This window comes from Heloderma suspectum, chromosome 4, assembly GCF_057233095.1.
Source record: "Heloderma suspectum isolate Gila_16-S chromosome 4, 16-S_ref, whole genome shotgun sequence".
Taxonomy (NCBI): Eukaryota; Metazoa; Chordata; class Lepidosauria; order Squamata; family Helodermatidae; genus Heloderma; species Heloderma suspectum.
This window is the reverse complement of record NC_139461.1, coordinates 266,508,357-266,532,920: the sequence shown is the minus strand read 5'-3', so window position 1 is coordinate 266,532,920 and position 24,564 is coordinate 266,508,357. Positions and strand designations below refer to the sequence as shown.

General features: G+C 40.2%; 1 protein-coding gene across 7 annotated transcripts in view; it reads left to right on the top strand.

The window, feature by feature from the left end:
- The window catches only part of UQCC1 (ubiquinol-cytochrome c reductase complex assembly factor 1), a 52,200-nt gene that overhangs the window by 11,306 nt on the left and 16,330 nt on the right, over positions 1–24,564 (top strand). For all 7 annotated transcript variants that reach the window (XR_014790694.1, XR_014790693.1, XR_014790696.1 and 4 more), the window contains exons 5-7: positions 8,783–8,855; positions 13,563–13,620; positions 21,463–21,571. Coding sequence is in view for 3 of the 7 variants with exons in the window: in XM_084853705.1 (XP_084709831.1) it covers positions 8,783–8,855; positions 13,563–13,620; positions 21,463–21,571 (240 nt within the window). In the remaining 4 variants the exon portion in view is untranslated. The remainder of the gene's footprint in view (positions 1–8,782; positions 8,856–13,562; positions 13,621–21,462; positions 21,572–24,564) is intronic.

The following is a 24,564-nucleotide window of genomic DNA, read 5'->3' as shown; positions in this document are numbered from 1 at the left end:
AGTCTCACATGTAGTGGTGATGGTGTCTCTGGAGCTCTTCCCAGGACATAGATGCACCTTTACTTCCAATGTCTTGGAATATTCCTTGTCCAGCAGCAACTCATCAGTTGCTTAGATTTTTTAAATTGTGTGCATATATATTTATGCTGCAGCATAACATTCCTAATCTGCCTGCCCATCTCTACAATCACTGATTTAATTAGCCTCTTGATCTTATAACGGGTGGGCAACTTGTGGCTCTCCAGATGTTTTGGCCTACAACTCCCATCAGCCCTAGCCAGCATAGCCAGTGGTGAGACATGATGGGGATTGTAGACCAAAACATCTGGAGGGCTACAAGTTGCCCACCCCTGTCTTATATGATGCAGTAAATTGAAAGCAAGGGAAAAGGCCATTGGCATTATTAGTCGATTGTTGCTGCTGACACCTAAGTGACTCAGGAGGTTGTCAGGAGAATGACTGGATTCACACAACACAGTAACCCACATTCCATGTTGAGTATGGGATGAATGTGGGTTGTCGTTGAACCATGGGTTGTTGTGTTATCCGAATCCAGCTGTGCTAACAAATCATGGTTTGTTAACCACAAACAACCCATGAAGAGAACCCATGATTTGTTGTTGGGTTGTGAACTATGGATTGTTTGTGGTTCAGACAACACAACAACCCATATTTCAACAACAACCCACGGTTCAATGACAACCTGCACTCAACCCATACTCAACCTTGAGTGTGGGTTATCACGTTGTGTGAACCCAGCACTTCCCAACTTGGTGCTCTCCAGATGTTTTGGACTTCAACTCCCATCAGCCCCAGCCAGAATGGCCAGTAGTCACAAATGCTAGGAGTGGTGATTCAAAACATCTGGAGGGCACCAGGTTGGGTAAGCCTCCCTTATAGTCTTTCCCATCCTTGACTGGTTTGAAGCTCCATCTAAAGCCCCATGAATTTTTCTTGTATTACATCATCATTTTATGTAATATAGGCATGGATATTGTTGAATGTATTGAAACTGGTGGGCTGAGCAGATGGGTACGCTAGAATACTTGGGTTTCTTGACATAGTAAACATTGAGTTAGGCACAAATCCCTGTGAAAATGAACACTAACAATAGTGGTCAAGGATAGTGTTTGCAAGCAAGCCTACATTCACTGGGTCTGCAGACTGGAAACAATTCATCACATTTCATCAACTTGTTTCAGCCACTAACTATTCTCGTTGCTTAAAAACTGAGCCTTTTTTCTGAGCCCTCCATATACTGATTTTGTGATTCTCAACTGGAAAGCTTTACCTACCTATGTCTAGGGTTATAATGGACAAACAAACCGATTGTTTATGCCAGCACTTCTCTTATTTCATAGTGTACTGTTCTGGAATAGTTGATGCTGAGTACCATAAATGGTTCTGCTGTACATAGTGTCAAACGGGGATTAGATGTGGTATACTGTCATTTAGTTATGGCATCAGGATTTCAAAAACAGTTCTGAATTAAGCATTGATATAATTGTTTTGCTTATAATACCCTGTGTAATCAAATAATGTTGATAACACTGTGATATGATTTGTGGGGGGTCCATGTGAAGTGTCTTCAGTATGTACAATTAAGTACTATTTCTTTAATTTATTAATTTATTAAATTTATTAATTGCCCATCTGACTGGTCACCCAGCCACTCTGGGCGATGTACAAAGTGTATAATAAAACAGTTTAATACAATAAAATTCTACAGTAAAAACATCATAAAGGGAAGTTGGGCCATAACATTCTTAAAAATAAGTGATAGGTGCCTATTTCATGCCATCAGATTGAAAGTACCGAATCTCATGATCAAATAAAACCTGGCATTTGTGCTTGCATCAGTTATTAGAAACTTCACAAAGGTTGAAAGAAGAAAGATCTGAAAATTTGCCATTGTAATCCTGTGCTTGAAGAAATGTGATGCTTTATAGAATGGACAATGGCCTGAAGTGTCTCTTGCTTTGAGAGACTATCTGTCAATGTTTATAGCTGCATTTGGGGACTAACATTTTCATGACCATAGTCATGCTACTGAATTTAGCGGTGTGAGACTTTATCATCATCACTGTACCCATTTTAATGTTGAGCAAATACCTTATTAGTTCTGTAGCTTAAAAAATTACTTGCTTTTTGTGTCTGTGTAATGGGGAGAGCTTGTGCTAGATAGTAAATTCTTTGGCAGCAATACTAAGCACACTTACTAGGATCTAATCCCCATTGAACTAATGAGACTTAATTTTGAGTAAACGTGGCCAGTGTTTGTTTCTCTGTGAATCATCCCTTCAGTCTGGCTGGTTCTGTGTTGATCGTTCATCTATCTAGGGCGCACTCCCATGCATGTTTAGATAGAAGAAAAGTTGTACGACTTCCCCAGCCGGCATCATGTCTAAACATGCATAAGATTGCGCCCTTAATCAGTAGAAGCATTCACGTGGCAGTGAGTTAACATTTTCTGGGTCACAGCCATGAGTGTTCTTTTGTTTTTCCTGCATAATTCTGGTTCTGCTATCCTGTGTACACTTAGATGAGAATAAGACCCCTTGAAATTAGTGGAACTTATTTCAGAATAAACATGAGGTTGGTCTCGATGGTCTTATAGGCCCCTTCCAACTCTACTATTCTATGATTCTATGGTTAGGATTGGGCTGTACATCATTCAAAGGTATCTACCACAATTTGTTATCTATAAAATTAAAGCAGTGCTTTCCGACTCCATAGGGGAGTTATGAGGATAAATACATTATTTGTGAGATTCTTAGTGAAAATAACCTACAAACTATGGCAAGAAGAATATTTCACTTTGAGAGCAATCCTGTGGCCCCTAGACTGTGTTTGATTTCTGGATTTGCAGTCTCAGACAGTGCTCCAACCTTGGACCCAGGAGCCCAAGTTCCCTGCCCCCTCCCCCTTGCAGATGGCGCAGACAGAACTGTGGTGGCTGCCTCTCCAAGGTCACAAAAGTGACCTCAGAGGGAAGGTGAAAAGGACCGTTTCCATTGGTGAGGAGGGGACTGGGGAGGACAGCTCATGAGGAGCTTTGAGCTTCCCCAACCTCCTTTCCTCCCTCTCCCCAGCGCCTCAGCTAGACAGGTGAAAAAGCCCATCTAGCTGAAATGCAGAGTGGGAGGGGCACAGAAGTGAATATTTCCTATGCTGCTCCTCCCGCTTTGCACTGGAAAACCGTAAGCCTCCAAGTTTGGAGGCTTATGGCCATCTCCATAGGATTGTGTCCTTAATTTATGCAAGCAAAAGGGAAACTTAATTTTGAGCAATGATTTATTCTGTTAGTGTGATTTCCAGTTATGTTGCAATTGTATCGAAAAGTGAGTTCATGTAATTCTCTTTGGAACCTCATGTACATGAGACTTTAGTTTTAAGGGTGCTTATGATAAGAAGGCTTTTAAGATATGTCCATATTCTTTCTGCAGGAGAATCCAAATTAGCTTCATCTGAACTTCAGTTGTCCTATTGTTGTTCAGTCATGAAGTCATCTCCAACTCTTCGTGACCCCATGGACCATAGCACGCCAGGCCTTCCTGTCCTCCGCTCTCTCCCGGAGTGTGCTCAAGTTCATATTCATTACATCGGTGATGCTATCTAGCCATCTCATCCTCTACCATCCACTTCTCCTTTTGCCATCAATCTTTCCCAGCATCAGGGTCTTTTCCAGGGAGTTTTCTCTTTGCATTAGGTGGCCAAAATATTTGAACTTCAGTTTCAGTATCTGTCCTTCCAATGAGCAGTCAGGGTTGATTTCCTTTAGGATGGACTGATTGGACCTCCTTGCAGTCCAGGGGACTCGTAAGCGTCTTCTCCAGCACCACAGTTCGAAAGCATAAATTCTTCGGCGCTCAGCCTTCCTTATAGTCCAGCTCTCACAGCCATACATTACTACTGGGAAAACCATAGCTTTGATTATGAGGACCTTTGTTGGCAAGGTGATGTCTCTGCTTCTTACTATGCTGTCTAGGTCTGCCATAGCTTTCCTCCCAAGGAGCAAGCGTCTTTTAATTTCATGGCTACAGTCACCGTCTGCGGTGATCTTGGAGCCCAAGAAAATAAAATCAGTCACTGCTTCCATTTCTTCCCCTTCCATATGCCAGGAAGTGATGGGGCCAGATGCCATGATCTTAGTTTTTTTAATGTTGAGTTTCAAACCAGCTTTTGCACTCTCCACTTTCACCCTCAACAAGAGGCTCTTGAGATCCTGTTCGCTTTCTGCCATTAGGGTGGTATCGTCTGCGTATCTGAGGTTGTTGATAATTCTCCCGGCAATCTTAATTCCAACCTGTGATTCATCCAACCCAGCGTTTCTCATGATGTACCCTGCATATAAGTTAAATAAGCAGGGCTACAATATGCAGCCTTGTCGTACTCCTTTCCCAATTTTGAACCAATCGGTTGTTCCATGTCTGGTTCATACTGTTGCTTCTTGACCCCGGTACAGGTTTCTCAGGAGACAGGTAAGATGGTCTGGTACTCCCATCTCTTGAAGAATTTGCCACTGTTTGTTGTGATCCACACAATCAAAGGTTTTAGCGTAGCCAATGAAGCAGAAATAGACGTTTTTCTGGAATTCTCTTGCTTTCTCCATGATCCAGCGAAAGTTGGCGATTTGATCTCTAGTTCCTCTGCCTCTTCGAAACCCAGCTTGTACTTCCAGTAGTTCTCAGTTCACATGCTGCTGAAGCCTAGCTTGTAGGATTTTGAGCATCACCTTGCTGGCATGTGAAATGAGCGCAATTGTATGGTAGTTTGAACACTCTTTGGCATTGCCCTTCTTTGCAATTGGAATGTAAACTGACCTTTTCCAGTCTTGTGGCCACTGTTGAGTGTTCCAAATTTGTTGGCATATTGAGTGCAGCACTTTAACAGCATCATCTTTTAGGATTGTAAATAGCTCAGCTGGAATACTGTCATCTCCACTTAATCTCATCTGCTTCTGTTAGGCAGAAGCAGATGAGATTAAGCGTCTCATCTGCTTCTGCCTTCTTTGTCCTTTATCATGCCCGTCTTTGCACAAAACGTTCCCTTGATATCTCCAATTTTCTTGAAAAGATCTCGAGTCTTTCCCATTCTATTGTTTTCCTCAATTTCTTGGCATTGTTCATTTAAGAAGGCCTTCTTGTCTCTCCTTGCTATTCTCTGGAACTCTGCATTTGGTTGGATATATCTTCCCCTTTCTCCCTTGCTTTTCGCTTCCATTCTTTCCTCAGCTACTTGTAAAGCCTCACCAGACAGCCACTTTGCTTTCTTGCATTTCTTTTTCTTTGGGATGGATTGAGTTGCTGCCTCCTGAACAATGTTATGGACCTCCGTCCATAGTTCCTCAGGCACTCTGTCTATCCGGTTTAATCCCTGAAATCTATTCCTCACCTCCACTGTCTATTCATCAGGGATATGATTGAGGTCATACCTGAATGGTTTAGTGGTTTTCCCTACGTTCTTCAATTTAAGCCGAAATTTTGCAAGAAGCAGCTCATGATCTGAGCCACAGTCAGCTCCAGGTCTTGTTTTTACTGACTGTATAGAGCTTCCCCATCTTTGGCTGGAAAGGACATAATCAATCTGACTTCAATATTGACCATCTGGTGACGTCCATGTGTAGAGTCGCCTCTTGTGCTGTTGGAAAAGAGTGTTTGCTATGATCAGTGTGTTCTCTTGGCAAAACTGTATTAACCTTTGTCCTGCTTCATTTTGTACACCAAGGCCATGCTTGCCTGTTATCCCGGTGATTTCTTGACTTCCTACTTTAGCATTCCAATCCCCTATGATGAAAAGAACATCTTTTTTTGGTGTTCCAGAAGGTGTTGTAGGTCTTCATAGAACCGATCAACCTCGGCTTCTTCAGCCTCAGTGGTTGGGGCATAGACTTGAATTACTGTGATGTTGAATGGTTTGCCTTGGATTTGTACTGAGATCATTCTGTCGTTTTTGAGATTGTTCCCCAGTACTGCTTTTCCCACCCTTTTATTGACTGTGAGTGCTACTCCATTTCTTCTAAGGGATTCTTGCCCACAGTAGGAGATATAATGGTCACCTGAATTAAATTCGCCCATGCTTGTCCATTTTAGTTCACTGATTCCCAAGATGTCGATGTTCAATCTTGCCATCTCATGTTTGACCACCTCCAGCTTACCTTGAGTCATTGGTCTTACATTCCAGGTTCCTAAACAATATTGTTCTTTACAGCATCGGACTTTCTTTTCACCACCAGACACATCCACAGCTGAGTGTCCTTTCGGCTTTGGCCCAGCCGCTTCACTCTTTCTGGTGCTACTTGGAAATTCCCTCTGCTCTTCCCCAGTAGTATATTGGACACCTTCCGACCTGAGGGGCTCATCTTCCGGCGTCATAACTTTTAGCCTTGTGATACGTTCCATGGGGTTTTCTTGGCAAGAATACTGGAGTGGGTTGCCATTTCCTTCTCCAGTGGACCACATTTTGTCAGAACTCTTTGCCATGACCTGTCCATCTTGGGTGGCCCTGCACAGCATAGCTTATGGCTTCACTGAGTTACGCAAGTCCCTTCGCCACAAGGGGCTTCAAACAAGGCAGTGATCCATGAAGGGATCAGTTGTCCTTCTTCTTTATAAAGATTGGATGTTAATTTGTATTCTAGTACTTTGTAGGATACTGTCTTCATATTACAGAGTGCTAGAGACTGACAGCTGGTACTTCGGCCAGTAAATTCCAAAGCACACAATTCTTCCACCTAATAAGTACTTAAAAAAGAAGCTATCTTTCCCCTGCCCTGTTTCTGATGCATGTTCTGTCTCATGGGAGTCTGTTTCTCTCCCATTTCCTCCTCCTAGTCTTGCCACCTTCTATATGGATCTCTCTTTAAAGGCAGCTTTCTATGTGAGCCACAGTCAGAGACTATTTGTCCTTCTAGCCTAGCATTGTCTTCTCTGTTTTGCAGTGGTTCTCCAGGGTCTTAGGCAGGGATTTTTCATATCATCTGCTTCCTGATTATTTTAGCTGGAAACAGTAGGGATTGAAACTGGGGCGTGTGCAGTACCACCTTCACTGCCAGAAGCACAGTACAATATAGGGATGTCAACTAGCTCTATGAACAGCACCCCAAATTCCATGTGCTTCTATGACTCTGTGAAATACAGTATTGCTCAGACTCCAGTCAAATACTTGGCCAGTTGAAAAGAACTGAAGAGTTTGATCTGCCAGCAGAACATAGGATTAGGCTCTGGGCTTCCAGCCCTACAGCAAAGGGACTCCTTGCCATGTTGAAGCCATTGTTTCTGGTTCTTTAGAAAAGCACAGAAAAAAACACAGAAAAGGGCCTTTTAAAAAAATCTTGGGTGAGTGGAGAGGGCTTGGGGCTGAGCTAATGCCAGGGCACTTTTCACCTGTCAAGAGCTGAAGTTAGTTCTGTATTTGAGCAATTGAGGCAGAGCTTTCTTCTTCTACCTCTCTTGTTTTGCACATCTTCTGCTAGAACTGCAACAAATACTTAGGATGGGTCTGTAACTTACGGGGGGTATGAATTGCAGCAAGCCTGCATAAGGTGAAGATCTTCAGTGCATCTCTTGTGTTTGTGCATCATTGAGCCAAGTGCTTGAAGCTGCATGGAGCATGTACTCCTTCGCCTGTGCCATGTGTTCTCCGCTTTGCTGTTATTAAGCACGAAGAACATTTTTTCCAAATAATCTTTTCCAAAAAGCTTTTTTTCCCCAAATAGTCTTTTTATTTTATTTCCATTATATTCTCTTTTGTGGGTTTTGCCGTTCTTTTCTCTTGCTTGCTTGTTCCCAGACGTGAGATGGAAGAATATTGAGCTGCCTGTCCGACTTTGTCTTTATTTAACATTGTGGAGGCTCTCGGGAACACTGTCTAGAAACTAGTTTGAAAAAACCTACACTATATTTCTTGAGAAAATATGGCTCAGTGAGCCAAAATTCTTAGGAAGGGGGATTAGATAACCAGAAGAAAGACTGCATCTGTTACCATAATCTTTACTGCCAAAGAAATTGTTAGTGTAAAGAAAATCAGTGGTAATTTCCTGGATCAAAAAAGGATGATGGCACTAGCCAATACAGGTTTGAGTAACCATATTGACCAGTCCAACTAAATAGCCTTCTGTGACAAGAAAATCCATTGAACATAATATGCTCCTTGACTTAAGGACAGGGAACTATTTTAAATCTATCTTATTAAAGGAGTAGATAAACATTGACTGTAACTGTGTTAATTGTATAACTGGTATATTTGAAATGAGTGGAAAGGTATAATGAGGCTACTCCTAGATGCAATTATGAAAATATTTTTATTAATGAACTTGCTCATCAGATCAGCGGGTATAATGGAGTGGGAGGGCTAATGTTTTAAAAGATGATGCTATCATTCCAGATCTTTATAAATTCATTTTAGATGTATGTAACTAAATGTCTGTAGAGATTAACATCATGTGAAAGCATAATATGTTAGTAAAATAGGGTATTGCAGGCTAAGGTATTCTAAACTGAATATTCTGAGGCATCCATATGATCTCATAACTAAACTAACTTCTAACCGTTTGGTGGGGAGGACATTACATTTAAATAGCAATAAACAGCACACACGAACTCGAGTAACTCAAAAGGCTGAGGACCACCTGCACAATTACTTTTACAAATGCTTTGAGATGACAAGGTTATTTTATTAAGTTGTAGCCCCTAAAATATAGTTTTGGTTGCAGAAGAGGTTTGTGTGCTTGATAAAAACAGTGACGTTTGGAATATTAAGAGCAATTGTTTTTCCTCTCCAGAAAATTAAAATAGCAGCACTGCGTATGTACACATGCTGTGTGGAGAAAACAGACTATGAGGAATTCTATAACAGTAAGTTTTCCATCTTTCCTCCCCTATTCCCTTATTTTATCTTCCCACTCCTAGGTTATGGCAAAAGTAGAACAGCCTGCAGATCATGAGTTTAACACTCAGTTCTTACTCCTTTCCTCCTACATATGTGTACATCTACATTTAGGATATTTGACCACTCATTCCTGCCTTATATGAGGAACTATGATACAACCACCATATGGCATACTGAAAAGGAGAAGAAAGAGGTCATTCATATCCAGTCAACAGTTTCTTTAAACCAAATCACACCAAGTATGAAAACACTGGTCTTCACTTAGAATATATAAAAATAACTCAGGTGCTGAGTTCCCTACCCTGTTGCCATTCCTGTACTCAACTTGTTGCCCAACCATCTTATGATACATGAAGTAGTGAAGCACTGGATGGAATCTGAAGATAAATATCTGTCTATGTTTGTACATAAATGGTTTTTATATTGGGTATAATATGGTATTTTTAAGGGGTTTAATCTTTGTAAACCACCCAGAGAGCTTTGGGTATTGGGTGGTATAGAAATGTAATAAATGCCATGAAATATAGTTAATATGCCCCTGCAATAAATAATGACTTAGATATTTAATGAGAGAGTAGTTTTCAACCAATAGATTAGTGTATAATGAACAACTGGTAGATGAGCAAAAATCTTTAATGAGAGGGAATTATTGAGGATATTTACATCCTCTCCTATTACAAAATGGAATAACTGAAGGTGGCTAACAGACACAAAATATAAAATCAGTCACAGAAACAAATTAAAAAGCTACCAAATGAGCAGCACCTAAACTAATCAATAATAATAATAAAGCCACAAAAACAAAATAAAACCAGCAAAATTAGCCAAAATGCGGACAGACTTGCCTAACCCCCCTCTCCCAAAACCCAGTTTTTAGGAGGTGGCGAAATTCCACTGGAGAAGGAGCTTTATGAATCTCCCGAGACAGGGAGTTCCAGAAAGGGTGCTGTAACTAAGAGAGCCCTTTCACATGTTCCCACCAGCCATGCTTGAATGGATATGGGACATGCAGGGGTGCCGCTCCCAATGATCTCAGTGGATGGGCAAGATCCTATGGGAGGAAAGGGTCCTTTAGGTGTCCTGGACCTAAGATATGAAAAAAAACATTTAGACCTATAAAGGTAATAACGAGCACTTTGAAGCATTCCCAGAAACATGCCTGCAACCCGTGTAACTAATGTGACAAAGGAGTCGCATGCTCTACAAACTAGCCCTGGTCAGCAGCCAAATTGCTGCATTTTGCACCAGCTGCAGTTTCGAGATGGTTTTTGGAGGTAGTCCCAGTTAAAGTGCATTAAGCAGGCTAACCTTGATGTCACAAAGACATGTATAACTCTGGCCAAGTCTGTCTTTCCCAGAAATAGGAGCAGTTGGTGCACTAGCCGAAACTGGGTAAAAACTGAGTGCTTGGGAAGAATAATCTTGAGGGTCCTAACCATTTCTCCATTCCAGAGGTTAGCTAAGCTTGATGGGGAAGGGCTGTAGCTCAGTGTGCAACAGGCCCCAGGTTCAATCCTTGGCATCTCCAGGTAGGACTGGGAAAGACTTGTCTCAAACTCAGGAAGCCGCTGCCAGCCAGTGTAGACAGTACTGAGCTGTATGGACCAACGTTCTGACTCAGCGTGCAGCAGCTTCCTATGAAAGAACCACTGGAGCCATTGGGATATATAAGCCTCTGGGGGTGATACTACACCAGTACAGAGATGAATGGACCCAGGATTTAGTCCAGGTAATGTGGCTGGATGCATTTTAGCCAGCTATAATTAACGCCCAGTGATGATTCAGTCACTTCACAATCTGTGTAAGATGATTTTTGTCTTTATGCCTTGGTTACTAGATTTAAAGTAATTTAATTTATTTAAAGTAATTTCATTTATTTAAAATACATATCCCACTCTTCAGTTTAAAAAAATAGCCATGGCAGCTGTCGCAATTAAAAATAATAGCAAATGTCATAAAAATGTTAAAATCCACAGAAAGCAGAAGAATCACAGGAGAGTGGTAAAATCCAACAGAACCAATAAAAACATCAATAAAAACCAGCTTTAGTAACATGCTGGAAAGCCTGGACAAATAAAGTATTTGCCTGACACTGAAAAGGCATCAAATGTGGCACTAGGCGAGTCTTTTGGGGGGAGGACAACCACATAAGGGATGCCACAACTGAGAGTGCCCTCTCCCTGATCCTCACCAACTTCAGAGGGATGGCCTCTGGTAGATGTAGAGTTTGGGCAGGCTTGTGTAGTGGTAGGCAGTTCTTAAAGTACCCAGGTCCTAAGCCATTTCAAGTTCTAAACATGATCACCAGCTGTTTGAAATGTCCCTGGAAATGGTTGTTTAAGAAACTGCAGGATATGGTCCTTATAACCAGTCCCACTTCATAGTCCAGTAGCTCTATTCTGCACTAAGAAACATTCCCCAAAAGTCTTAAAAAGCAGTATAATACACTGGGCCAGTTTGCACAGTCACTGAGGGCTAAACAAGCCACTGTGGTTTGTTTAATCCTCGGCGTGTGCAGGGTGCAATTTTCCTAATTGCCTGCCCAGGTTCAGCTCGTCTGAACCCAGGCAGCATGGCTTGTTGGAGGGGAAAACAACCCTCAAATAATACATGGCTTGTTGTTGGCTTATTTGAGGGTGGTTTCCCCCTCCAACAAACCATGCCACCTGGGTTCGGACGACACAACAAGCCACGCCTAGGCAGGAAATTAGGCAAATCGCGCACTGTACACACCAAGGCTTGTTTAATCCTCAGTGATCGTGCAAACCAGGTGAATGTATAAGGTTAGACAGGATGTGCTGGATAAGTGTGGCCAGGCTATCTGTCCAGGAGGAGTTGCAGATGGCGGACCAATCTTAACCAGAGGATGCCACTTGAGCCCTCAGTGACAATGCTGGATCTATGAGCACCCCAAATTGTGAGCCTGATCCTTTAAGGGGAGTGCAGCCCTGTCCAGAACAGACTGAATGCCACCTCCCTGTTCAGATGAACCATCCACCAACTGAATCTCTATCTTATCTGGCTTGAGCTTTAATTTATGGGTCCTCATCAGGTTCATTACTGACCCAAGACACCAGTTCAGCACTTTGACTACCTCACCTGAACCTGATGTAAAGGAGAAGTGGACTTGGGTGTCACTAGCTTACGAATAGCGTGTTACCCCAAATTACCAAATGATCTCCCTCAGTGGTCTCATGTATGGGAGACAAGGTAGAGACCTGCACGACCACTGCATAAGTACTAGGGAGTGAGCAGTATTGTTTCCTTATGACCTGTGACTATAACAAATGGACTAGATGATCTCTAAGGGTCTTTCCAGCTCTATGATTCTATGAAATAAACTGAACATTTTTGCTGCTGAAACTTGCAGTGCTATGGAATTCATGACCCTATTATTGTAATGCACCAAAGATTCAAATGGTTACTGTCCTTTATTTCAGTTTTTCATACGAACAAACTTTACTAGGTTTACATTTAGTAAAGGCAACTTCCCTATATCGAAAATATATGCCTTTCTAGCTAGAGGAGCCTTTGTGATATATATCATATTATTTACAATGGATAACATAGAATGCAGGCTTCCATGTTGGTCCATTAGGAAAACAAATCCAAGTGGCAGGGGTAGGATAGTATCTTAATAACATAGTATTTATTTATTGTTTGAGGGGGGTTATTTACTGTTTGCTAACTTTTTCAACCATTGATTTCAGTTCAGGTCGCTGTTCTTAATTTTAATCTTGAGTTGCTTAAAACCTACTTAACAGACTTATAGTCCAATCCAAGAGAGAGCTTGTATTATAACAGCTCAAGTAGTATTCTGTCCGGATAAATGAGTTAGAAATATCTACTCGACTACACTTACCTAACTCACTCCCCCCATCCCAACCCCCCCCATTACTTGCAAACATTTCTTGCTGCTTTTATGTTGGCCTAGTGCTATGGGGCACCAGCACAACCAATTGGTAGCTGGCAACCCAAACTATTTCTCACCTTCCTGTTCCCAAGACTACTTGCATTGAGCATCTATGCCATATAGGGGTGTTTTCCGTAGCACTGTTGGGAGTATTGTGTTGGGATAGCATTAGTAAACAGATTTGAGTGGTTGGGGATAGGTATTCTCTCAGTTCATCAGGTAGAAAGAACATCAGTTTGTATGGAGAAAGCTTCATTATTTAATACTGATATTTCATTAGCCATAGTACTTGCAGACTTTGTTGTATTAAGTACATAGTATAGTCATTTGTTGTATTAAGCACATGGGGAATGCTGGGAGTTGTAGGATTTTTTTCTGTCTAAACACGCATAGGATTACACCCTAAATGCACCTTTTACGTACCTGTCTTGATTTACTGTTTAACAGTGGCTGGGATCCAAAGCACTGTGTGCAATGTTCTCTTAGCACAGGGGGCTTTCCAACTTCCCCTTCCAGTGCCAGCTCCTCAGCTCTTCCCAAGGTGTGTGGGGCTTATGATGTGTCAGGGCGGCCACTGGAAGAAAATATCCCCCCCTCCCCCGCAGTGTGTGCGCGTGCACAGAAGGTCTTTCTGCTTGCACATGGCGGGGGGAGGGGGAAGTGTGGATCCCAGCCAGTTGATTTACTTAAATTAAAAATAACAACAACTTTAAAGTGAAGTAAGGAATGGAAAAAATATTTACAATTCATTTTTTTTAAGCATTTCAGATGCCTGACACATTGAACTCTTGGTTTTTAGTAGCACAGCTTCATGTCTGGTAAGTAAAACTCTTTAAAGCTTTATTTTCTCCATGCTGCAACATCTGTACTTGGTAAAGGAGAAGACTGTCACTGCTGGTGACAAATATTGGACTTAATCATGTTAACTTTGGGGCAACCTTTTAAAAACAAAGGTCAAAGAAGCCTAATATTTGTAGTAGTTTCTAAAGTCTAGTAGTGGAAAGGATATGGCTAGGAGTATCTCTAAAAGCTTCATTCAGCCTGAATGGAAAGCTCTGTTATTTAGCTGTTTTAGGAAAAGCTCACATTCACGTAAAAGTGGTTTGAATTGTGAGAACTTGTGGTGATTTTACTTGCTGGTTGTCAGAAGCTTTTAACAAATTATACCATTGACATTTACATTTGCACCTCTAAAATGTACCTACAGATTAAGTGAATGCCAGGGTGGTTGCATGTAGAATATTTAACACCTCAGAAAGTGAGTTTTCCCTTCATTTGTTAAATAACTAGCCAAGAAAAATAATTAGGCAAAATCTATTTTTCATCTAAAGTTACATGTTGGAAAAGGTCAAAGTGATATAAAAGTGATGCAGAAGGAAGGAAATATTTTTTTCCAATTGCCTGCCTCACAGGAAGCTAATAGCCCAAGATTTAAGCCTACCAATATAGATATTCAAAAGACCAAAAGATGTCACTGAACAAAGAATAGCCCCTTGGCTCTGTGAGCATATGTACTTTTTTCATCCCTCTTTTTCCAGCCTTCCCCTATTACTTTAGGGCCCTAAAATGTATTGTGACTTTGATGGTGTGCTGCATTAGTTTACAACAGACATTCAGGTAGTAAGACATCTGGAATATTAATTGTACATGCATCTTGTTGTGTGCATTTAACAAAAGCCATTATTAGAGGGGTGGGGGAATCTGCTGTGAGAACCTTTATTAAATCTTTCCTGACCCTTTGTGCTTTTACCAATTTATAGAGCAATCCTAAATATATTTGTTCAGAAAAACTGCCCATTTAGTTCAGTGAAGTCTACTTCCAAATTAAGCAAGTTTAGGATAGTAGCCTTGTGCTAAAAACTGTGCTTTGCCTATATTCACACTTTTTAAAGAGAGAATAGCAGGTCTGAAAGACCAAATAATTTTTAGTTGAATAATGGGTTAAAAGGCGGATGATAGATGGGTGACTTTGGGCCAGTTACAGACTCTTAGCCCAACCTACCTGACAGGGTTGTTGTTGTGAGGATAAAATGGAGAGGAGGAACATAATGTAAGCCGCCTTGGGTTCCTTGCAAGAGGAAATAAGGTGAGATATAAATGCAATAAATAAATAGATTAAGTCTGCATATTACCAAAATCACAGCAGAAGTGCCTTTTTATATAATAAAGGACGTATTAGGACTTACACTTGATTTTAAAACATATACAGCTTATTTTAGAAGGAAATGCCATATTTAATATTCCTTTCATTTCCCATTAGAATAATATAGCAGAATCGAAATAGTCTCAAAAATATATGCAGCTCCACCAAATAAATTGGGCCCCCATCATTTTAATCAACAAAAGATTTAGCTGACTATTCCACTAATTTAGATCAGTGAAATCTACAGTTTTATCCACCTTACCTAGGAGTATACCCCATTTCCAAGTAAGTACGCAGGATTGTACTGTAAAACGTGCAGCTCCAGAAAATAGACTGTACATAGCAAATCTTCCTTTTTAACGCCCCTCCATCTTATCATTGCACTGTCCTATAACTTCCTTTTCTAGTTCCTCATTCTTCTTTTATTTATACTTTTTACTGAATTATTTTGTTTTTAAATTTCAGGAATACTATAAAACAAAATGCAACACTCATAAGGTAAAGGTAGCCAAGGGGATGAGTAGGCAGAGGGATAGGGAAGTGGGTTGTCAAGGTTACTCATAAGGATCACAGTGAGTCCATCAATGGACGGGCGGGCGGGCATGTACATAGACAGTTAAGACTTACAAAAGCCATTGTGACTCTTGTGAAGGTTTCCATATATGTTAACCAGATTGTTAAATATGTGTCCATGCACTGGAGTCTTGTGAAGCACGTTCAAAAACAGCACTATCAAATTCTCAGTCCACTGATGTATAGAAGGAGGGTGTCAGTTTTTCCAGTGTAAATATAAGCCTTTTGGCCACTGTGCGAACCCAGAGCAGCCATCTCTGGTGACCATCTGATCAGCCCCAAACTGTAGGAATATAGTTCAATAGGTCATAGGAGTGTGTAAAGTGAAATGATGTTTCTAACAAAAAGTTAAGTCTGATTCAGATCTCTAACCAGAAAAGGGCCCCACATGAGACATAGCAAGGATCCCCCCTCCACCGTATAACACCAATACCTTGATATTTCTTCCAGTATAGCCTGAAGGGCATCCGGTCAACCCTAAATGCTAACTTTTGCTGATCATTCTCAAATCTAAGGTCACTGAATGAGTGGCTGCTAAAGCAGTTGCTCATTTATGTTTTTTTAATTTGTTGCTCAGATTCTCTGTTCTGGTCTGCCTGGATCAGATGTGCATCCAGTTTACCACAGCCCTGTAACCACTTATAGGGGAGGACAGTAGGCTTGGGGAAACACGGGCAGCTGCATGAGGTCATTTAGAAGGTCAAGAGGTTCAGATGCATTCAAAGCTGCAGGCCCGAAGTGAGCTTATAAGATGTGCTTTAGTTGCAAATGTTGCTATTCAGCTGTCTTTGTGCAAATTACATTTGATTTGTGCTGGGGAGAAAGGAAGGAATTAATTGTCAGATCGGATCAACTGGCTCAATGTGAATATGTGGCATTTTGTCACATATAATGGCCTATTTGCAATGTTGAGGTCTGGGTTGTCCCAGAGGGTGAGACTTAACATGGGCATAGATGTCTGACTTAAATTTCCTATTCAAAGTATACCAGGTTTCTCTTGCTGCTTGATTAGTGCAAGTGTGATCTGTTGATGCCTTTATGCATTAAGCCTAGCACTTTTGAATCACTGAATGGGGCTATAAAGTAAGATTCCAGACATGCCAGCAATGGAACAGTGGGAGGGTATCGGTTTTGTTTTGCTTTAGTTTGGTGTAAGATGGTAAATAGGCCTTGTGGTACATTGCTAAATTTGGAAAATTAAAACCATCTTTTTATGGGCAATTGCCATATGCTAAAAGAGGTGGGGGGCAGGCAGTGCCCTGTAAAAAGCTCCCAAACAGTTTGTTGAAATGAGCCTAGAATGGAAAGGAAATATCTAGAGGTAGTACACTCATACCTTAAAAATGAATGTGTTTCTATGTTATTGATCTAATGCCATATTGAATAACTGTTCTTAATTGCTGCTGTTCAAAATAGTGGAATTGCTAGCAACTAGCTCTGTAGATAGTTGTCAGAGCCGCTGAAAGGAGCAGCAGCAATTGCAGTAGTTGTATTATAAAAAGTAAATGTTGAATGTATTCCAAATATTTCTGGCATCCTTGCAGCTAATTACAAACTTCAAGGAAGACATCAAGTTAGTCATTAGAGTCATTACTTTTGTGCTATCTGCATTGCCAACTGCTTTCTCCAAAGGCTGAAGATGCCAACTTGAGGCAGCCCTGTGCTCAGTTTTATTGTGCAGTCCTCATATTTATGTACCCCTGTCACAAGCACAAAACGGGAATGGGAAGCTGTGGTGGTTCATTTGAGAGCCCTAGCTGCTTCATGGCAGCTAAAACCCCAAAATAAAACTGAGGACAGTTGTTTTTTTTACCCATTACTTATTCTGAAGAGATAGTTGAGAAGTAATTGAACAGACTCACCCTTGAGCAAGTATAATTTCTTACTTTTGGACACACACCTGGCAATGTGCATGTTAGTGTGCTTCGAGCAGATGTGTTAGGAACCAAAGGTATCTGAGGAACAACCAGACTTGACATTAAATTCAGTCTTGCATAGGGAGGCTTTTCCTCAGCTGCAGCAGGGGAGGAAAGAAGTGCATTTCCCCTCCATGCCTGTCACAGTCCCAATAATTATCCCCACCCTCAGCCATGCTATGCTGTTTCTACTTTCATTTTTTTAAAAACCTGCTCATTACGTGCAGAGACACTCTTAACAGTCACTTCTAGTTTGATCTTGACTGTCCCTCAAGGCTCCAAATTGGTGAGGGTATGGAGGACAGTGAAAAGGGTTTGTTGTCCGCACGGACCATCCTGACTAACTTAGAGCAGACTCTTATGTGGACTTACACAACTAACAGTACAATTCTATCCATGTCTGCTTGGACTTACAGGTAAATGGGAGCCAAAGCCACAATTTAACACTAAATGTAATGTGTATACTACATGCTTATGCACATGCTTATCCATTGCCAGGTGTCTAAAAGGCCACCAGAAAATAGGTGAGGCTGTTTTTATGCCTTATATGTATTTTACACCTGACAATACCTTTTGATGCTCACAGATGTACATAGATACAGATGTTCAAAATATGTTTTCCCATGACTCTTCATTTTTTTCAAGCTTCCTATTGGAATATACCAAAAAAATTTTCCTGTCATTTGTATTTTTCAGATCACTCTAGCCATCTTTTTAAAAAGTACAACATTGCCATAGTAATATCTGAGGGATGTTAATTTGTCTGTGATGTGCAAAAGAACAGACCTCAATGCTTCCTTCTGAATTTGGAATTTTCTGAATTATGATGAAAACCAAATAACTCTTGTATCTTTAAAAAAAAAAAAATTGTATGATTCTCAAATTGTACCAACCACATCACAGAGAATTAAAACAAGCCATTCCCTGTCCAAAGGCTTACAGCTTAAATATAAGATGGATGGGGAAAAAGAAGTGAGTGCAAGAATAGAGACTAGACTATGTAATGTGAATTAAAAGCACTGTACCTTCGCAAAAGTGTACAGTTGCAATTGGAAATTGATAGAAGTTATCTTTTTTTCATTAATCAGTGGGACATTAAAAAAAACTAAGAGAAATGAGAAGGGACAAAGACAAATAGGCAAAATTTGGTGCACAGTACTCTCCAGTGCTGTCCACTGTGACTGACAGCTGCTTTCCAAGGTATTTTACCAGCCCTGCTACCTGATGTCCTTCAGTTAGAGATATGTGAGGAATTGAACCTAGGACCTTCTGCTTCATCACTGAGCTATTGTTTGGCTGGAAAATGCTGGGAGTTGTAGGACTTTTTTCTGTCTAAGCATGCATAGGATTGTGCCCTGAGTGCTTTATATCGGACAGGAAAAGGCTTGTGAACAGAAGGAAGAGTGATGATGGGGCATCAAGTTAGTACAGTTTCTAGTAACTCCACACATCAATCCACCCATGATGCAACAACATCCATGGCCACAGAGGTGGGTTGAGTCCATCTGTTCAGGTGTGTTTTATGCAATTATGGTTGCATTGCAAGGTTTGAGAGGATACAAGAGTGCTTCTGCTGTACACAAATGCATTGCTGCCTCCACCCTCATGCTGGTATTGACATCTATCTGAGGGCTGGACTGTGTTTAATTACAGTGGGATCTGAGGGCTGCACTGTGTTTAATTACAGTGGGATACATAGTTGTGTTCTTGGTTTAAAGTGATATTTCAAATAATTTATCCCATTGGTATGGTTACATTTTATAGTTTAGCATATTTTCTTATTACAGAGAAACATTGCAAATTCCATAGAAATGATGGTCGTTCTGAAGAATGTAAACTTGCAGTATGACTTGCAGACCTCTATGTATGTCTGTGTATCTGTTGAAACGATTGTAGAAAACCCAATGGAGATAGAGATTGATCCCAAAAGAAAACATCAAAAGACTTGGTTTTCCAAATCGAGCTAGGAATTATAATTGAAATTAGAAACACAGAATGAACAAGGTATATAATTAATACAGTTGCAAAAGATAAATCCTTTGATCTCATTCATATATCTACCATATATATGATATCTCATATTTCTCTATATATCTGTAGGTTAGGAAGGCAAGGGGTAGCAATGAAAAAATAACAATAAAACAGCACAATGAAATAGAAACATATTTAATACTGAGTCTATAAATATCAAACTTTCAAACATAAAGACTAGGGCGTGATCTGAAGGCAGATGATGCAACAATCTTGCTGAAGCTAAGTAGATTGGGTCTGGTCAGTGCCTGGGTAGAGGACTGCCTGGGAACCCCACACAAGCCACCTTTTCTGACATGGAACATAGGATACTGCCTTATACCGAGTCAGACCCTTGGTCCATCTAACCCAGCCCAGTACTGTTGGCACTCAATGGTGGTAGCTCTCCAAGGTTTCAGGCAGGATTTTTTTCTTGCCCTACCTGGAGAAGCTGGGGATTGAACCTGGGACCTTCTGCATGCAAAGCAGGTGCTCTACCATTGAGCTACAGCCCCTCCCTGAACTACAGCCCCTCCCATGGATATAGGGTAGATTATAAATGTAATAAAATAAATATAGTAATGTTTCATGTACACTAGGAAGAGATCCCAGCACTAGATCAAATGGTAAACTTGTTTTTGATGGAGAGGGGACAAGCTGCATAATTATATCTGATTTAAATTTAGGAAAGATTTATATGTATAACAGTGGTAATGTAATAGAACAAGCTTGATCTGTAAAGTTTAAGATAGAATTTTTAAATAATGCTATGAATCTTTTTTGCCCCAGAAATTAACATACCTCTAAAGCAAAATTTCTCTACAAAGATAGCTTGGCAGTTGAATAAATTGAATATTAAAACATGGCCTTAGTGTAAAACAATAAAAGGTTTTGCAGCTGTGTTGATCTAGTTAGAAAATCTAAGAAAATCTATGTCATTTCAACCTCAAGTGGCAGTTGTGGTAAAAGAGGTACTTTAAAAAAAAAAATAAACTCCAGATTCCATGACCTCACTCAGGGTGCTGCTAAACTGCTCGGTGACAGCACTATGCATCCAAATGCACAGTGGCTTTTCAAGCATTGAGCTAAGTGCAACCTGAAAAATATTGTTTCTTGCTCCATGAGCAATAGCTTATAGACCTTGGTTTAGGTTACTTTTGGATCCCCCTCTTCATGAGTACCACCAGGGCACATGGCATTTGACAAACGTTAATAAGCAAAAAAAAATTAGACATGTCCTTGTCCTCAAGAAGCTTACAGTCCTCATTGATACTGTTGAAAGATTCCTTTTTCAGATGTTGAATAGGAAAGAAACAGTGCAATATTTGTACTATCTACAGATGCCTGCTGAAGTTAGACTGGACTGTTGTGCTAGGTGTCCTATATGTGAGTAACAGACCACAACTGGAAGTGGTTGATGATAATAGGAGTATTAGCATTCTTGTTTTTTAAATGTAGAATTAAATCTTGACCTAACAGAGGCAAACAGTACTTTCGTTTCTCTGGAAATAGAGTATTTGATGCAGAACTTAGAGTTTTGTGTTTGTTTTGACAGAGGTGACATTTCTACTCCAGTTTGGTACAGCAGTGGGTTGTGTTATAACTGTATAGATTTTCCTTTTGGCAGATAAAACAGCATAATCCTATACATGGCTAGTTGGAAATAAGTCTCATTGAGTTAAGCCTAAGGCTACAGTCCTAGGCACACTTACGTGGGAGTAAGCTCCATTTAAAAACACTGCGGCTTCCTTCTGAGTAAACATGTGCAAGAGTGCGCTGTAAGATTCTCATTGTTTTTTTCCTCTGCAGCTGCTTTGACAGTACATATGCTAATGCCACCATAGAGGTGGGACAGCAGCTAAGGCAAGGGCACTGGATGTGACCTGCTCTATATACCTGGAGCATGCACCAGCTGTATCTCCTTTTTATCTTTTCCTTGTGCTTCTCATGCTCTCTACTCCTAAACTCAAGATTTCCAGAAACTTTAAGGCAAATATGTTTCCTTTGCTTTCCTCTAGGATGTGTTTAGTACGAATGAAGCAAGAGGGCCGCGCAGGGAAATACATGTGTCGCTATATAGTTCATTCTATGTGGGAAGATGTTGAGCAACGTGGGAAGGTCATGGGGGTGAGTAGTTTTTGTCTGGTGCAGATTCATTTATCAATGGATTTATCTTACATTTGAGTATGTCAAAAGGGCAGTGCTTCAGAACTGCGATGGAACCAACCATGGTCTCAGCGGTCCATCTAAGATCTTACTATTTCATACATTCAGAGCAATGACTGAGTTAAGACAGTGAACAGGAGGTGTTGCCACTAGACTGTTCCCATGCACAACTACAGCTAACCATAAATAGCATCTTAGGCTGAATTTAAATCTTTTGCCTTACATTGAAATAACTGCTACAGCTAATATATAATGTTCTCCAGTTATGGCACTGTAGGCTAGTTGTTGCAGGAGTTTTATCCTTGATGGATTCAAATGCTTTCTGACCACTTACTGCAGGGATGGGGAACCTGTGGCCCTTCATATGTTTGACTACAACTCCTATCATCCCTGATCATTTGCCATGTTGGCTGGGGCTGATGGGAGTTGGACTCCAACAACATGTGGAGGGCTAGAGGTTTCCCACCCCTGACTTACAGGAAAGAGTTGCTCTGACTTCAGTGGCTGCTGCAGAGAGGTATATGTCTTTCCCTTAGATATCCATAACCCCATATCTGAGAATTAAAAGCAGGCTTGCTGCTCTTAGGGTCATCTGAAGGCAAGCTCACGCTGCCGGTTCTCAATCATCCCTTGCGGATGATTCTAAACTTAGAATATTTTCAGAAACCATAATGAAAGCTACACCAATAGTATTTTGACTTTTTGAAATGTATTGCTTGATTAGCCACTTGTTAGCTTGCCAGCCTTGAGTAGTTGGACTTCCTATGCTCTGACTTCTGCTTACTACAATTACGTCTTTTCATATGCTGCATACAACATTTCTAGATTGCTTTTCAGCCCTAAAAAGGGCCCCCAAGGCAGTTTACAATAACATTAAAAGCCATTAAAACATTTTAAACCATGAACACAGGACCAGAACTTTACAACCAATGACAATGGAGAAGTTAAACCTTCAAGCTCATAATGAAAGATAGTAAAAAGCCAGATGAAAAAAAGATGTTTTTACTGCCCACCTAAAAACCATCATGGATGGGGCCAGTCTACCCACTTTCAGGAGGGGGTTCCATTATGTTAAAAGTTTAGACTAAAGAAGATGAAGTATTAATAAAGGACATGCTATCAGTTAATTGATTCTTCTGGAGTCAGGTAATATCTTAAAGCCACAGTGGCCATGATACAATTAAAGTTAGTCATGACTAACTTTAGTTATTACTAAATTAAACTAAATTAAGGATAGTAAGTTCTAGTAATGTTGAATTTTGTAGCCCTCACAGGTAAATTAAGCCACTGTGGGCTGTTGTGACATGCAAACAGGCTCAGAAAGTCACTCTTAGCTTTATTCATGTTTTTCTGAATCTTCTAATACAAAAAAGTACAAATATAAGAATTTCCATTAGCATTGCCTAAGAATTCGTATTATTCTCAGAGTGTAAGGAAGCGGATTCCATAGTTTTTTCTGATTTATTAATCTAAAAAAAATGAGAAAACTTTGCTTTTTAAAACACTAGGACTTGGTCTTACATTAAGAATTTCTGGCAAAGAAGTTAAACTGCCTTTAAGGAAAGAATGCCAATTCCATAATCATGATGATACCTTCCTGGGCTAAAAGGGAGATTAAAACTTGCTAATTCAAAGAGGAACTTTTGACTTCCAAAAATTATTTGTGATCTATCAATTTTGAGTTTTTCACTGAAACATAAATCGGTCGTTACACAGCAACTAATTGTTAGCATGGATGATAGATCTAATAGGGTAAATGACAATTACAGGAAAGTTCTGCTAGTACAAAGAAAAACTCTTTAGCCACAAGCTTTATGAAAAGCTTGTTAAAAGGCTCACAGTTAATTGGAATGTTTTTGAAAGGTAACTTGCTGAAGAAAAATGAAAGGGAGAGAATAATTTGGGGTAGCAAGTGAAATATTACAACCTGCTTTCATAGTTGGCGGTATGTAGCTAGTGCAGCTAATGGAGAAAATGGATGTTAAAATTATCTGTTTCAGGTCTGCCAGATTTGTTTAGTGTTAGAATGTGCCATCTGGTATTACAGATGTAAGGATATCATGGTTTTAACCAATGCAACCCCCTGCATTTTCATTCTAAAATTATGCTTATTGTAGTTTTAAACAGTATATTAATTCATAGACTTGCTGCTAAAATTGTTGCAATTTGAACCTCGCCTGCAAAGTTTTGGGACCCTTTAACCTGGGCTCCTTCAGCACTCTTGATTGTTGGCAAGAGTGGGAACCAAAACTTGACACAGCTGTAAAAACAGAAAGAAAGCCTTTGGCCTCAGCAATTCTACTGGTACAGGCAGATTTCATATATAAATTTTACTCTGCTGCCCCTAGAACTAATGAAGTCAGTTTCTTTTGGTGGTTATGCAGCCAGGTGTGTCCAGTTTTGTGGCTAACCAGTGTTCTTTACTTAATTTTTCCACTTGTGACTTTTCTACCAAACTTAAAAACAAGCATGAAAATTGGCTCGATGCAGTGATTCAGAGTGTTAATAGTAACATTAGGCTCGATAAAAGATTTCCTTTTGATCTTGCTCTGCCCTTGTTTCTGCTTGCATCTTATAGCCCTGAGCTGTCTAAAGTGCCAGCAAGAGCCAGAGATGGAAAGTGAAAATGCTGCTTACATTCTAGCTAAAATAAAATCTGATACATTGCTGTTTGGAAAATAAAATTTAAGTCATCTGACTATTCTTAAAGCATAATCTGAATTATTATATTATTATTATTATTATTATTATTATTATTATTATTATTATTATTATTATTATTGCCTTGATATGTAACTGAGTGAGATAGGCATAGGCCTGGTTTGGATAATATCTCAGCTTTTTAAGTTGAAATATATATGAGCGTTTTGCTTGCGCACACAGAACCTTTTCTTCTGCCTTCACACGAGCTGCGATTAAATTGGGAAGTCTCTTATTAACCATAGTTTCCCAGT